The 16452-nt window shown below is 42.4% G+C and overlaps 1 protein-coding gene across 2 annotated transcripts in view; it reads left to right on the forward strand.

Annotated features, from left to right (window-relative positions):
• Window positions 1-16452, forward strand: part of JAK2 (Janus kinase 2) — a 457412-nt gene that overhangs the window by 288850 nt on the left and 152110 nt on the right. For both annotated transcript variants that reach the window (XM_063913981.1, XM_063913980.1), the window contains 3 exons: window positions 4346-4491; window positions 5460-5781; window positions 6935-7054. In XM_063913981.1, the coding sequence (XP_063770051.1) occupies window positions 4346-4491; window positions 5460-5781; window positions 6935-7054 (588 nt within the window). The remainder of the gene's footprint in view (window positions 1-4345; window positions 4492-5459; window positions 5782-6934; window positions 7055-16452) is intronic.

The raw sequence follows: 16452 nt of genomic DNA on the forward strand, positions 1-16452 counted from the left end.
TGTACAAAAAGTGCATCCGCAATTCAACAATCTACACAGTCTCTCTAAATGTGAGCAATACTAACTATAATCGCTCATAAATACAACACTTAGTTTTTTCTGTAAAAACCTTTAACGACTAGGCCAGAACTGCGTTTCATGTTTTTATAATAACACCCTTAAATACATTTATTTCAAATGTATCTATATAGCAAACAAATGTATCCAATTTCACACAGATCTATAATGACTGCAATAATCTATAATTTAAATGATATGATTCAGATTGGATAGCTATCTTGCAGAACATACACTGATATAAATATACACATAATTACAATAATATTATATATATGTACCATTCACTGGCCTCCTATGAGACACCTTCATATGTATTTGTGGGCACACTGAATGACTTGTTTCTCTCAGGGCCTCTAATTTGCATATCAAAGATATTTGCCTTGCCTATACTAAAAAAAAAGTAGTCACACAAGTTAATTTGCATTTCAATTGCTATACTCCACAAGTCTTGGAAGAAAAGAAAGAGAAAAAACAAAACTCTTTTTTTTTTTTTTTCACAGAGAAGAAAAAAAAAACCCATTCACTTATCTCACCATTTACTCTCTCACTAGGCCCAATTGAAACTATTTGTAATTGATTATGGAATGGGTTAAATAAATTCATTGGTAACTCATAAATGGTACTGGATGTGACAAAGGAAACTGATTGTTCTGAGTACACTAAAAATCAGCTATTTAGAAAGTTAACTTCCTAAAATGGCCACTTCTCCTCCCCCTTCCACATCCATGAGGTTTACACAAGATGGTGGACAGGCCATGTGGTTTGTCCAAAATGGAGGACAGACCATGTGGCTCCTTTGTCACAAAGAAATCACACTCGATACAGGCACCAATGTTACTTGAGGACTGAGTTTAAAAAAAAAGCTATATCATGGCTATGCAGCAACTTTTAAATGTACTTTTAAATGCTACATAACAGATAAACAATCCAATCTGAATCAAACACAATATGACTTATTTGAACTTTTGTTTTGCAATAATAAAAATACGTTTTAGCATTTTAAATATTATGAGAAACACACTGTCCCTTGAATTTCATATCAGCGCCTTACTAATAACACAACAGAACACACGGATGTGATTTGTCAGCATGTCGCGATGCGTCCATCGTTAGCTGAACGACCACAGCGTCGCGTTTGTAATGTACAGTGCATCATCAAGAACGTGATATCCCGGACGAGCCCCCATCTGTAAATGCCAAATTGCTTTCTAACATATTTAAAATGCTAAATCTAATATATACTGCGGACGCCAGGCGCATCTTATTACCATATACAATAAAAGTGCGCTGTACGTCTCAAAACACTACATCCCTTAAGAGAAAACAATACACGTACACATTGTCTGAGTTCCAAAGCTCATTGATGTATATATTTGATATTAAAAGGATATGTATACAATATATCACATGTACAGTGTATGTATGTATGTATGTATATATATATATATATATATATATAGTTACATGGTTACAATTTATACAGTAAGCAGTTATTACAATCTAATTCAAAGTACAGCCACAGCCAGCAAATACATCACCATATCTTTCTCATATAAAGTCTCCCCTCCATATCACTCTCTCTCTCTCTCTCTCTAAAATCATGCAGGCACCGGACAGACAGCATCTCCATCATCATCTGGGACAAACAGGAAAGAAGCAGCCGGCTCTGTGTGTGTGATCACCTATATACTATGTATTTTGGGGGAGTGCACACATCTAGTCTAGGGGAGGGAACTTTCTCATTCATTATGAGTCACTGATCGGTTCATATGCAAACAAGGTTCAGCCTTGATGGACAAATTACAGGAGATAGCCACTGGTCAGGCATGCTGTCTTCCAGGAAATCCATTGTTCTAATAAGAGTGACTTTAGCTTTCATACATTTAATCATATCTACTTGTTGCAATGAGCTACAACTTAATAACAGGCATCAAATTGATATACACATTAATCTGGTTGCTTTAATACCAAACACGGCATGTCTATCTTGCTTCATTCCAATAATACACATACATGACATTACTCCATTAAATACATTTAAAACATTATGATGTCTGGCGCTTGATATGTTATAATTATGTGCTGTATGGAATGTGTCGGATCTATCTCTGTGGCATGTCTGTGTAAATGCGTATGTTACCATATATTGCTGTGCTCGCTGCGCGTATTTGCAAGCATAGCGACTCAATATGTGTGGAGTGTGTATGTTTTCTCTATGTACTATTTTTGACTTTGACACCAGAATCCTCTACGGACTACGAGAAAAGGATTTACCTGTAGGTAATTAAAATCCTGGTTTCCCCCACTCTAGACGATATCTGTTTGGATGGTCAACCATGTTAAGGTCATTAGATCGATTACTATTGGTCGACATTGACATGGTCGACACATGAAAATGGTCAACAGGATAGGTCGACAAATAAATGGTCGACATGGCTTTTTTTTTTTTAAAAAGATCTTTTTACTTTTTCATACTTTACCATTCACGTGTACTACGATTGGGAATGGTAACCTGTGCCGAGCGCAGCGGTGGTGGAGCAAGGCACCTTGCCTGCAGAGCCATGCAAGGGGACACGGTACACTGATTGGGGTTCCTGGTCATGTTACGGAAAAAATGACACAAAAAACAGTTAAAAAATTAATGTCGACGGTTTTGTGGCGGCCTGCCCCGTGTCGTCGACTAATAGTGGTCGGCCTAATGAATGTCGACTTTAACATGGTCGACCATTCATATCAGAACCACTCTAGACGTGACTATACTTATTTATCAGTTGCAGTTTTGCACTGTGCCGGGCAACCACCAGCTTGCAAAGGCCCAGCAGTGATTGCATCGCTGATTTGTGGATGCTCTCCTACTCCACAACCTGGCTGCGAAGGCAGGCCATATTTTTACTCGCAGCGGCCATGTGTGATGTCAGATGGCGCTGACCCGCCTCTGTTTACCCCACACTGCGCTTCAACACTGCCCCGTGAACGCCTCTGCCTTTCAATCAGGCATAGACGTTTGCATCACTGAGATGCGATTGCATTTCCATGGCACGTGCAGTGTAGATCGTACGTGTGTGCATTGCAGCGGGGATGCGTTCCAAGCATAATAGGACCCTTAAACATCTTGCTCTATGCAGCGATAACGGCCTGAACAATACACACAGGAATGTCATTTGAGGAGAATTTTATAAAGATTTTAAAAACTGAGTTTATAGTAAATTGGATAATCTGTTTAGAAATGCATCTTTTTGATTCAGATTTATATATTTTATAGTAAATTGAAGAATCTGTTTAGAAATGCATCTTTTTGTTTCAGATTTATAATGTGTACTTTTTTTTTTTTAACCACGATTTTGTTCCAGTCACTTTTGTGTTAACCAGCTGCAATTTTCTTCCTCTGCAAAGATGATTTGTCCACAGAGAGGACAGCATGTTCCCAATTACTCTCTTAATCTTTGTGTAGAGTTGGAGTCAATACGGGGACTGCTGGTTTTACCAGTGCACTAGAGACTGTTTACATGCTTTTTAAATAGCTCTCATCCTTAGAAGTCATTGTCATCTACTGTGATAATTATTTTGAACTTAATAGTATGCTTATCTTTTACGTACAGGTTTTGATTCCTAAAACCAAAGTGAGCTAATGTCGCTGACTTAAACCTGGTATAAGAAACTATGTTTAAATTTTACTTTCAATATTAATAGTCTCATCTCCTAATGAAGAATGATCTTGGTCAGCATGCGGTCTAATGTTATCCATCACACGTGCAGTGCTAGCGGAAAGCAGCTCCTCTCTCCTGTACAATGTGTATGGAGGATAATATTACACTTTATGTAAAGCGCATTCTACTACATCATTTATAATGCATTTCAGTTTGCTGCCTGGCATCCTGGGTGAAGGCTCTGGCCAGATGTTATGTGTACATGTGGGACATTACATGGCAATTCCAGGGCTTTTGTTAAGTGAAGAATTCTTTCTGCCAAGTAGGCCAAAGAAACGTTTGAAATATATGGCTTGTGTCATAGGTATTTCAGCACAGTGCAATGCACAAGTCCAACCCAAACTGGTTAATTATACAGGCATAAAAGGCATCCACAATCTAAAAACATTGCAAAGTGTGAGCATGGGGAAAACATGCAACTTCCACACATATATTCCATAGTTTTTAATGATTTGCCTTTATTGAAAAAATAAAATGCAGTACACAGAAAAATTAAATGAGGAATACAGTCAATTATTAATTTTGTGGACTTGAGTTTTTCAATTGTTAATTTACATTTTTTTTTTGTCTTTATAAAGTGGAGAGACGATTTTGTGAACGGCTGGATAACAGTGCCCATAACACATGAAACACAAGAAGAATGTCTTGGGATGGCTGTTCTTGACATGATGCGTATGGCCAGTGAAAAAGAGCAAAGTCCACTTGCAATTTACAATGCTGTCAGGTATGTATTGTAATATGAGACCAATTACACTGGTTTGTCTGTTTTTAGGCAATCCCCTCTCTTTCAATACTATCCAGCCCTCCCCTGCCATTGGCTACAGTCGCAGGATTAGGTGCAAAGGCTTGTGATACAGGAGACTCGCTGTCATTAATAGTAGTATTCTGCACTGTGAATGGGAGCTATGTAACAATATAAGCCTCATTGTATTGGTTATATCTTCTGTCCAGCAATGTACTGCTTTACCATTTGCCTAGACTTACTTCAGTAAACCATGAGACCTAATGCCTCATGTACAGTACTCTGCCACTCCTTTGCCACACCTGGTTGTCTGTGATCTGGTCACAATGGGGGTTCCCACCAGTGACGTGCAGTCAGTGTAGGCAGGAGAAGCAGTGCCTCTTATGTCTTACCCCTGTACACTCCAGAGTTTTGACTATAAAAATTATTTGAATAATACAAAATATAGTTATAACTTATATCATCTTTGTATTATTCATATAATTTTTATGGTCAAAAAACACCACCAAATCATGTGTGCATAAATGTGGCTCTGGCTGTGCCAGAGTTTTGACTACGTAAAGTATATGAAAAATACAAAGAATATGTTTGAAATATCTTCTTTGCATTATTCTAATAATTTTTATAGCCAAAACTCTGGAGTAAAAAGTTTATGGCAGGTGAGGCACTGTCTTTTCTGCACATCTCTGATCAAAACTCACCAAATTTCCAGGAGTTTATACTGCTGCACTTGTGTATATTGCCCAGATGTACGTTTTGGCTCATATATTGCATGTAAATCTGTCTCTGGTGCTAGCCAGTGCCTCCTGAGCTATTTAGCTCACCGCACGTCCCTGATAGAAAGAGAGTAGGTTACCCAAAGTAGGCAAAATCTTTGAATCTTTTTTATGAGCCATGTTCTTTGAGGTGACATATTTCACAAATGTACACGTTTTCTTGTTTATCTACAGCTACAAGAAGTTTTTGCCGAAATGCATTCGTGCCAAAATTCAAGACTATCATATTTTGACCCGCAAGAGGATTAGGTACAGATTTCGAAGATTTATTCAACAGTTTAGTCAATGCAAAGCTACAGCCAGGGACTTAAAATTGAAATATCTCATAAACCTCGAGACCCTCCAGTCAGCATTTTACTCTGAACAATTTGAAGTTAAAGAAGCCTGCCGGGATCCTTCAGGAGGAGATATTTTTGTCACCATTGTGGTAACTGGAAATTATGGAATTCAGTATTTGAGGGGCAGTACTAGAGACAGAGAAACATTAGATGATCAGGTAAAACATAAAACAAATAATGTTATCACTTTAGTAGTGGATAGTCTTAAAACAACGTGCAATAAATCACAACATTAGAATAATAACAGACGCACAGAATATTTTGGCTCCTCTTATTCTAGAACCTTTAGTCAATTTAAGCTTCATAACTGCTTGCTTTTAAGTGTTTTTACATGTGTTTTTAATGCGTGTAAAATGTAAACAATTGGGTCTGACACTAAATTCATTGTTAATAGTTTTAAATGCTGCGTTTAAACATCTAGTATTCACTGCAGTCTGAAAAAGGCTAGAAATAAAGTTGATCAAATGTGTTTGTGTTTTTACGTACATCTGACAAAAATGCAAGTGAGCAGCACATAATTGAAATGTGAGACTTCTTTCACACTGATGTGGAAAAGTTGTGGCCCAGTAATATGCTTAAAATATTCTATGGACACTCTGTAATCTTTAAAGTGTATTGTAATAATTGATCTTATACACAGTATCCATATATAGTTTTTCCAAAATTGCCTAGAACAAATATAAAATATTGAAGTCTTGGCACTGGGATCATAACTTGAAGGCTGTCCTGTAAATGATAAATCAAAATATCATATTTGTAACATCTTATTCATTTATGGGACCACCATACCTTTGTCATCCTCATGTACAAAGCCCTCAATACCACCAACTCTTCATACATCTAAAATCTCATACCAAAATCCTGTACATTGCAGCTTCTGTGTCTTGCACCTTGCTTCTGATAACCACTTACCATTCCCACTCACCTCACTTCTGCCATGCTACTTATGCAATTCCATACCATACCCGATCAGACTCCATCCTTGAAATCTTTATACAGGTATGTTTTCTGAAAACCCATATCTTTGTTAGAGCTTCCACCTATACTACCCACACTAATGCACTGCTGCAGCTGATTCCCGACTGATAGTCTTGCTACTCTTATTCAGTTGTACTTTCTGCTAGATTAGAAGCTTTCTCATGAGCTTTCACTACCTTTGTTCTTTATATCTACATTTATTTTGTCTCCCTACTATGACTGTTCACTAGTGGTGCACTGTAAGGCTTTGCAAAGCTATGATTATAAATTCAGTTGCTAATTGAAATCACAATGGTACAACACTTGTTGAAGTGCCTTTGTAATGTATTACAGGATTTGCATACTTATTGTGACTTTCCTAACATCATTGATCTGAGCATTAAACAAGCCAGCAAGGATGATTCCAGTGAGAGCCGGATAGTGACCATCCACAAACAGGACAACAAATCTCTGGTAAATGAATTTGGTTTTCTGTTTAATTAAATCAAGTAATGTTTTCTAGTCGTTCAGTGCTACGTTATTTCACAGTTGTGAATAGTGGTATTATTAGTGTTTTATTAGTGTTTAAATATGTATTAAAAGTGTTGTTAATATGACTTCCTTTAAGTCATATTATCTTTAAGTAGAATTGTATTAAAGTTGCAAATAGACTAATATATTATTTATATATTAATATGGTAGTTCACTGTTACCAGTTTTTTGTAAATCATACACATTTAGTGGGGTATTCATTTAAGTGCCGTTTTTTCGACTGGTTTTGAAAACTGCACTAATTCAACACACTGTATTCAATTGCGGGCATTTTCACATGTTTTTTAATCCATTTTCACCAATGCCGTTTCACTTTTTTTTTGTCGTATCACATTGGCTAAAATTGCGCAAAAAATGGGTGTAAACACCCGCGAATTGGCCAAAACACTTGTATCAGTGGAGAGTTCGCCAATACACATGGTTTTCGCCATTGAATAGGATGAATGTAAATTCTACCTAAAACGGGTGTAAAGTGCAGTTTTTTTCGACGCCACTAATTGAATACCCCTCTTAATGAAAGTGGTAGTGTCTGAACTACAGTATGGTACCAAATGAAAAAATACTATAATAGAACAGTCACATGTGTAGGGGAAAAAAAGGTTTTTTTTCCCAGCACAATAGGTGCAACACAAAACATAGATGCAGATTCAATTAACTGTACAAGCCGAATTCTGGTCGCAGCCTATGGAGCTGTGAACCCAGTCGGCCTACCGGTACTGGTAGATGGATGCGCAATGTGGGCTAAATACAGCAACTCCAAAATAGGTCTCTAGCAATGAAAGGGTAACCTTGGTAAATCCTCTCAAATTCTTTTGATGAAGCCGCTAATGCTACTTAAGCGGAGAAACACGTAAAGAGACCGGCGGTCTGGTGTGTGCAGGCTTAGCACACTGAGGAGAGGCTGCTATCGTGGAGAGGCTGCTACCTATTGGCAAAAGGAGACCCGTCACGAGCTGAATTGTTACGTATGTGGTGAGGATTTACCAGGGTCTGCCTGCTTTAACCCATGTTATTTGGAGCACCCACTTGAGACACGTTATCTGCAGTCCCATATATCAGAATCCGGTTACATTATTGACTCTCCTTGTTAAGGAATTAACTGACCGTGGCTTGCGGTTTTTTCTGCAATTAACAGTGAGCCCAAAGGGTATGATCCAAAATCACATTTTGAGGCAATTAAACAGCTTGAGAAACTTTTATTATTTAAGCGGGACTACACTAATATTTAGACACCCTTTATGCCAACTAAAGGAAGTGTCTCAGCTGAATACAGAGCTCTTAAGCCTGTTGATTCATTGTTGCTATTTGTAATAAACACACGATCATCTGGTTACATAAGTAACAAATATCAGTTCATTACAGCTTCTTAGGAGCGCATTTGAGTAACTATTTTAAATTTTATATGTCTGTATGAACAGACCAGCCGAGTGTATTGTATTGTACAATAAATGTATGTGTTTTAAATTATTATATGATTAGTGTTTTTAGTGTTTATCTTCAAACAGCAGCGCTACATATTGTATTGGTTTTCTTGTAGTGTTGAGGGGATTGAGTGATCCTCTATTGTAGCTGCAGCTGTTTGTAAGGTATCCAATTATATAAAGCAGAGTCCATCTGAATCGAACGGCCAGCGCCCAGTATTCTGCCATTTAGGTGGCAGAAACTATATATATATCCCCCTAGAGCAGGCTTTTTTAACCAGTGTGCCGTGGCACACTAGTGTGCCGTGGACAGTTGCAATGTGTGCCGCGGAGCCAGAGCAGCTTCCAGCACCTTCAGAGTGAACTGTTGGCCCGGGCTCTTCTTAGAGGATCAGTCGTTCTCCGGCCATGATGTATGCCTTGAAGACGCGGCGGTTTGATATCATAGGTCACGCCGTCGCGTCTCACCACCCAGCCAGCTCACCCGCCTGCATACACATCTTCCTGTTTCTGCCTGCATACACATCTTTCCTTGCCCACCCACTTCCACACCTGCACGACCACCCACTGCTCAGTATTCGCAGCACTCTACTATGAACAACCCCCACCACTGAGGGACAGGGATGAGGACAGCTGACCGGTAGAGGCTAATATTTGTTATTTCTCTTACGTCCTAGAGGATGCAGGGGACTCCAAAAGGACCATGGGGTATAGACGGGATCTGCAGGAGCTTGGGCACACTGAAAAGACTTTGACTGGGTGTGAACTGGCTCCTCCCTCTATGCCCCTCCTCCAGACCTCAGTTAGACTTTGTGCCCAGGACTGACTGGACACTCACTAGGGGAGCTCTCCTGAGTTCTCTAGAAAAGACTTTTGTTAGGTTTTTTATTTTCAGGGAGATCTGCTGGCTACAGGCTCCCTGCATCGAGGGACTGAGGGGAGAGAAGTCAGGCCTACTTAGTTAAGGGCTCTGCTTCTTAGGCTACTGGACACCATTAGCTCCAGAGGGTTCGATCACTTGGTTCGCATAGCTGCTTGTTCCCGGAGCCGCGCCGTCACCCCCCTCACAGAAGCCAGAAGAAAGAAGCCGGGTGAGTATGCAGAAGGCAGAAGACTTCAGTGACGGCAGAAGACTCCAGTAACGAGGTACAGCGCATCGGTAGCGCTGCGCTCCATGCTCCCACACACTTCACCAACTGCACTTACAGGGTGCAGGGCGCTGGGGGGGAGCGCCCTGGGCAGCATGTTACTGGGTCTTGCAGGCTGGCAGAAGGCATTTTTGGTGCCTGCGCACCGTTTTCCGTACCCCCGCCAGCATTTTCATTTTAAATTTATGCGGGCTGAAGCGTGCCGGGAAGGGGCGGGGCTTAGCCGCACAGCTCACCAGCGCCATTTTCTCTCATCCACAGCCGCTGCATGAGACGCTGGCCCAGGACCTCCATGCTCCGCTTCAAGTAACAGGGAGCAAATCGAGGGGGGGGGGGGACGGATTTTTGGTGCATAATTATTGTAGTTACAAGCAGCGCTTTACACATATATTGTTTGGTGGGATATATGGGCGCTGGGGTGTGAGCTGGCATACTCCCTCTGTGTTTCTCTTTCCAGGCTTCCTTGTGGGTCTGTCCCCTAGCTGAGGCAGTGTGTGTGTGTCGGTGTGTCGGTACTACGTGTCGACATGTCTGAAGCTGAGTTACTCCCAGGAGGAGGTTGCTGGGGGCGCAGATGCGGGTCTGGAGTTGGCTCTGTCGGCACAGCCGACACCTGATTTGCTTACAGTGTTAAGTACACTTAATTCAAATGTGGCCTCATTGTCTAAAAGATTAGATACATCGGAGTCTCAGACACAGGTGTGGAGGAAATCCATGTAGGATGCTTTGTCTCAGGTGCAGACCCCATCAGGGTCGCAAAAGCGGTCGTTTACCCAGTTGGTAGATACGGATACCAACACGGATTCTGATTCCGATGTCGACTTCACTGAGGCTGCTTTACACCCACGGTTAGTACAAGGCTCTATCCCGATTGTCTAAGAAGGTGGCGCTTCCGTCCCCTGACACGGCAGCTCTCAAGGATCCAGCGGATCGCAAGCTGGAGACGTCTCTGAAGTCCATTTTCGCTAATACAGGTGCATTGCCCAGACCTACTGTGGCGTCGGTATGGGTGAGTAGTGCTATTGCTAAATGGGCTGAGAATTTAGCTGCTGATATGGATACCCTTGATAAAGATAATGTTCTTTTGACTCTTGGTTATATCAAGGACGCTGCAGATTACCTGAAGGATGCGGCGAGGGATGATGGTCTCTTGGGATCAAGAACAAGAGAATACCTTGGCGCACCAGGGATTAAAGAAAGAGAGCCAGAAGAAATAGGTCAGACTGATTAGTTCTAAATTTATTTGTAAGTTAAAACATATTAAAACATGTTGTAAAATCTCAACCAGAGAGTTAGCACAATTTATCTTAGCATAACCTGATAAATACAACGGTGTAGTGATTATGGCAATCTACTGCCTTTCACAGATAATCATGCATTCATTTAGGTGTATCAATGCTTGTTAGTAATGTAATTCAATAGTCGCCCCGAAGGCGTGGAAAAAAGTCCCGAGACCTGCTCATCCCACGTAGATGACACTTAATGTCCTTTTGGAAATACAGTCTCTAAATAGTGTGGACTTTCTTATATGGATATATAGCCGTAATACCCTTCCACTGTAGCCGTTATTAACATGTAGGTAACTCCCAGCACTCTCCTGTAGTACCCACTACGAATGTGTGAGCTGGTGCTTATTAGGTAATGGTACCTGTGGGTTGTGACGTTTGGAGTCCTCCGTTTCCTCTTCTCCCGGGTCCGTACCTCGTTGTACCCCGTGGACCTCCGGTGGGGCCGGTCAGCCGATTCCCAGAGCTCCGATACAGCTTGTATCGTCTGGCCCGCAAGCGTGGAACGCAGGCCAGTCGCTTCCGGTTTCGCGGCTTCTCCATATCTCCCTTCTTCAACTCTTTAGGGATCATGAGGGTGTTTGGAGAAAATGAAGATATGGAGAAAATGAAGAATGAAGTAACCTTCATCACCCAGTACAGCTCACAATCGAAAAAAATGGAGGGAATCCTAAACAAATATTGGCCCATTCTATTAAAGGATGAAAAATTATGTGAAATCCTTCCAAGAAAACCTAAGGTGATATACAAGAAGGCGAGGAACATTAAATCATCTTTAGTAAAAAGTGCCCTTCCAATGGAAGCAGGGACGGAGGAAAGTGAGAAACTTACCTGGTTAGAAAAGGGAAAAAGAACAAAGGGGTTTTTCCATTGTTTGAGATGCCAGAATTGCAAAAACTTCAAACATACTAGTACCAAAAATATTCAAACCTTTTTCTCCAAGACCAACAGGAAAGAATTCAAGATAGAAGAAGAGATAACGTGCGACACAAAAGGTGTAGTGTACCTTTTAGAGTGCCCATGTGGATTACAGTACGTAGGGAGAACCATCAGGCCCCTGAAAAATCGCATCTCAGAGCATATTAGAAATATAAGAAATAAAGTGGAGACCCACAGTATCCCAATACACTTTGCACATCATCATAACAGTGACCCTACATGTCTAAAATTCATTGGTATAAAGAAAATTAGAAATAACTGGAGAGGTGGGGATATAGTGGCCGAAATCTCGAAGGAAGAAGCAAAGTGGATCTACCAAATGGACACCATTACTCCAAAAGGCCTGAACATCGACTTTGATTTAGCGAGTTTTCTGGAATAATACTCCGTTTAGATGATCTATACGAGCCGCACCACATCCCAAATAAGCACGGATTTCTCAAATCTTCCCTTATATGGGATAAAGGGAAGAATCCCTCCCCCCCTTTTTTCCCTTTTCTTTCTCTCTTTCTTTTTCCCCATTTCCTCCCCTACTTTTTCTTTTTTCAATTCCACCTTGTCTCTTTTCTCTATTGTCAGACTGGTTTTTTGATCATTTAAAAACAGAATATTTATGTAAATATGATTCTGTAAAATGTATGTATAAGCAATTTCCTTTATTTTACACATTTTTATAAGTTTGTTATATTTTTACAACAAAAGTCCCAATCATTAAATATAACTCTGCTCCTGTGAGGAAGGAAGGAGTTAACAAAACATATATACACTGGGACAATGTAGAAAGGACCAATCATTGGAAAGCTCCAGGCATATAAGACACTCTTTTTTGCATGACATCTATCCCTGACGAAGCCCTACATGGGAGAAACGCGTTGGATTGCTGCATGCTAATCTCAGGAGCCATAGCCCAACCTAAACTGCCGCTGACTTACTGACGAGACGTATCCCCGGAAGCTGCGAAACCGGAAGCGACTGGCCTGCGTTCCACGCTTGCGGGCCAGACGATACAAGCTGTATCGGAGCTCTGGGAATCGGCTGACCGGCCCCACCGGAGGTCCACGGGGTACAACGAGGTACGGACCCGGGAGAAGAGGAAACGGAGGACTCCAAACGTCACAACCCACAGGTACCATTACCTAATAAGCACCAGCTCACACATTCGTAGTGGGTACTACAGGAGAGTGCTGGGAGTTACCTACATGTTAATAACGGCTACAGTGGAAGGGTATTACGGCTATATATCCATATAAGAAAGTCCACACTATTTAGAGACTGTTCTTCCAAAAGGACATTAAGTGTCATCTACGTGGGATGAGCAGGTCTCGGGACTTTTTTCCACGCCTTCGGGGCGACTATTGAATTACATTACTAACAAGCATTGATACACCTAAATGAATGCATGATTATCTGTGAAAGGCAGTAGATTGCCATAATCACTACACCGTTGTATTTATCAGGTTATGCTAAGATAAATTGTGCTAACTCTCTGGTTGAGATTTTACAACCTGTTTTAATATGTTTTAACTTACAAATAAATTTAGAACTAATCAGTCTGACCTATTTCTTCTGGCTCTCTTTCTTTAATCCCTGGTGCGCCAAGGTATTCTCTTGTTTTTTATTTTAGTACATGCTAGTAAGGGTACTAGTTTATCTGTCGGCTGCACCATCTTGGCTAACCGTTACATCGGGCCACTACGGTCCTTCTCATATCCAATTATAACCATATACTCTTCTCTGTTCTTCACACTATTCTTTTCCCCATCTCTTTCAAACTAACGTTTTCCTAAACTAAAAGGGGTTTTGCGCAGATAGTATTTGTCTCTTGGGATCAAGAGCCAATGCCATGGCGATCTCGGCCAGGAGGGCGCTGTGGATCCATCAATGGAATGCTGATGCCGACTCCAAGAGAACTATGGAACCTCTACCCTACAAAGGTAATGTCTTGTTTGGAGACGGCTTGGCTGACCTGGTCTCTACCGTGACTGCGGGTAAGTCGTCTTTTCTTCCCTATGTTCCCACACTACAGAAAAAGGCACCACATTAGCAGATGCAGTCCTTTCTTCCAAATAAATACAGGCGTGGAAAAGGTTCGTCCTTCCTCGCTTCAAAGGGTAGAGGAAGGGGAAGGAAGTTGCCTGCAGTGTCAGGCGCCCAGGACCAAAAGTCCTCCCCTGCCTCTACCAAGTCCACGGCATGACGCTGGGGCTTCCCTGGGGGATTCCGGACCATTGGGGGGCCGTCTGCGGCTCTTCAGTCAGGTCTGGGTTCAATCAGGCCTGGACCCTTGGGTCCTGGATATAGTATCTCAGGGTTACAAGCTGGAGTTTCAGGAGATGCCCCCTCACCGGTTTTTCATTTCGGCCTTACCAGTGTCTCTTCCGGACAGGGAGGTGGTGAAGTCAGCAATACAAAAGTTGTGTCTACAGAGGGTCATTGTTCCCGTTCCCCCGTCCCAATGGGGGGAGGGGTTCTACTCGAGCCTCTTTGTTGAACTGAAACCGGACGGTTCGGTCAGCCCGATTCTGAACCTAAAATCCCTCAATCCATACTTGAAAGTTTTCAAGTTCAAGATGGAATCTCTTCGAGCTGTGATTTCCAGCCTAGAAGGGGGGATTTTATGGCGTCAGTCGACATAAAGGACGCCTACTTACACGTCCCGATATATCCTCCGCATCAAGCCTTCCTCAGGTTTGCGATACAGGATTCTCATTACCAATTTCAGACGTTGCCGTTTGGGCTTTCCACGGCCCCGAGGATTTTCACCAAAGTCATGGCAGAAATTATGGTTCTCCTTCGCAAGCCAGGGGTTACAATTATCCCGTACTTGGACGTTCTCCTGATAAAGGCGAGGTCCAAGGAACGGTTGTTGAGAAATGTGGATTTGTCTGTCGGTTCTGCGACAACATGGTTGGGTGCTCAAGGAAAATGGTTGCGGAGTATGAAGCCATTCCGTTTGGCAGGTTTCATGCCCGGGTGTTTCAGTGGGATCAACTGAGCAAATGGTCCGGGTCTCACCTGCACATGCACCGGAAGATAAGTCTATCTTCCAGGGCCAGGATTTCTCTCCTGTGGTGGCTACAGAGTTCCCGCCTCCTAGGAGGGCGCCAGTTCAGAATCCAGGACTGGGTACTAATGACAACAGATGCAAGTCTCCGAGGCTGGGGCGCAGTCACCCAAGAAAGAAATTTCCAGGGTAAATGGTCGCTCCAGGAATCTTGTCTTCACATAAATGTTCTCGAGTTAAGAGCCATTTACAATGGTCTGCTACAAGCAAAGAGCCTTCTTCAGGGTCGACCTGTCCTGATACAGTCGGACAACATAACAGCGGTGGCGCTTATAAACCGTCAAGGCGAAACAAGGAGCAGGGCGGCAATGGCGGAGGCCACAAGAATCCTTCGCTGGGCGGAACAGCACGTGAGCGCTCTGTCAGCAGTCTTCCTTCCGGGAGTGGACAACTGGGAAGCAGACTTCCTCAGCAGACGTGATCTCCATCCGGTAGAGTGGGCTCTTCACCAAGAGGTATTTGCAGCAGTGACGAAGCGTTGGGGAATTCCGCTGATCGACATGATGGCGTCTTGCCTCAACAAGAAGCTTCTGCGATATTGTTCCAGGTCAAGGGACCCCCAAGCCAGTGCAGTAGATGCCCTGGTGACTCCGTGGGTATTTCAGTCGGCGTATGTGTTCCCTCCGCTTCCTCTCATTCCAAAGGTGCTAGGAATTATTTGACGAGCAAGAGTTCAGGCGATCCTTCTCGTTCCAGATTGGCCAAGAAGGGCCTGGTATCCGGATCTTCAGGAATTACTTGTGGAAGATCCTTGGCCGCTTCCTCTAAGAGAGGACCTGTTATTGTAGGGACCATGCGTGTTTCCGGACTTACCGCGGCTGCGTTTGACGGCATGGAAGTTGAGCGCACAAAAATCTTAGCTCGAAAAGGTATTCCAGGGGAGGTCTTTCCCACTCTCCTTAAGGTTAGGAAGGAGGTTACAGCGAAACATTATCACCGTATTTGGAGAAAGTATGTTTTGTGGTGTGAAAGCTGCTCCTGCGGAGGAATTTCACTTGGGTCAGTTTCTCCATTTTTTGCAGGCAGGCGTCGATGCAGGCCTGAAATTGGGTTCCATCAAAGTGCAGATTTCGGATTTATCTATTTTCTTTCAAAAGGAATTGGCTGTACTTCCGGAGGTTCAGACTTTTGTGAAGGGAGTGATGCATATCCATCCTCCGTTTGTGCCCCCTGTGGCGCCATGGGATCTTGAAGTGGTCTTGCAATTTCTTATGTCTTCCTGGTTTGAACCTTTGCGTAAGGTTGAGTTAAAGTTTCTCACTTGGAAGGTAGTCATGCTGTTGGCTCTGGCATCTGCCAGGCGAGTGTCAGAGTTGGCGGCCTTATCTCACAAGAGTCCGTACTTGATCTTCCATTCGGATAGAGCGGAATTGAGGACTCGTCAACAATTTCTGCCGAATGTGGTTTCTTCGTTTCACATTAACCAACCTATTGTGGTACCTGTGGCTACGGATGCGGTGGC

Source organism: Pseudophryne corroboree, chromosome 1, assembly GCF_028390025.1.
Source record: "Pseudophryne corroboree isolate aPseCor3 chromosome 1, aPseCor3.hap2, whole genome shotgun sequence".
Classification (NCBI taxonomy): Eukaryota; Metazoa; Chordata; class Amphibia; order Anura; family Myobatrachidae; genus Pseudophryne; species Pseudophryne corroboree.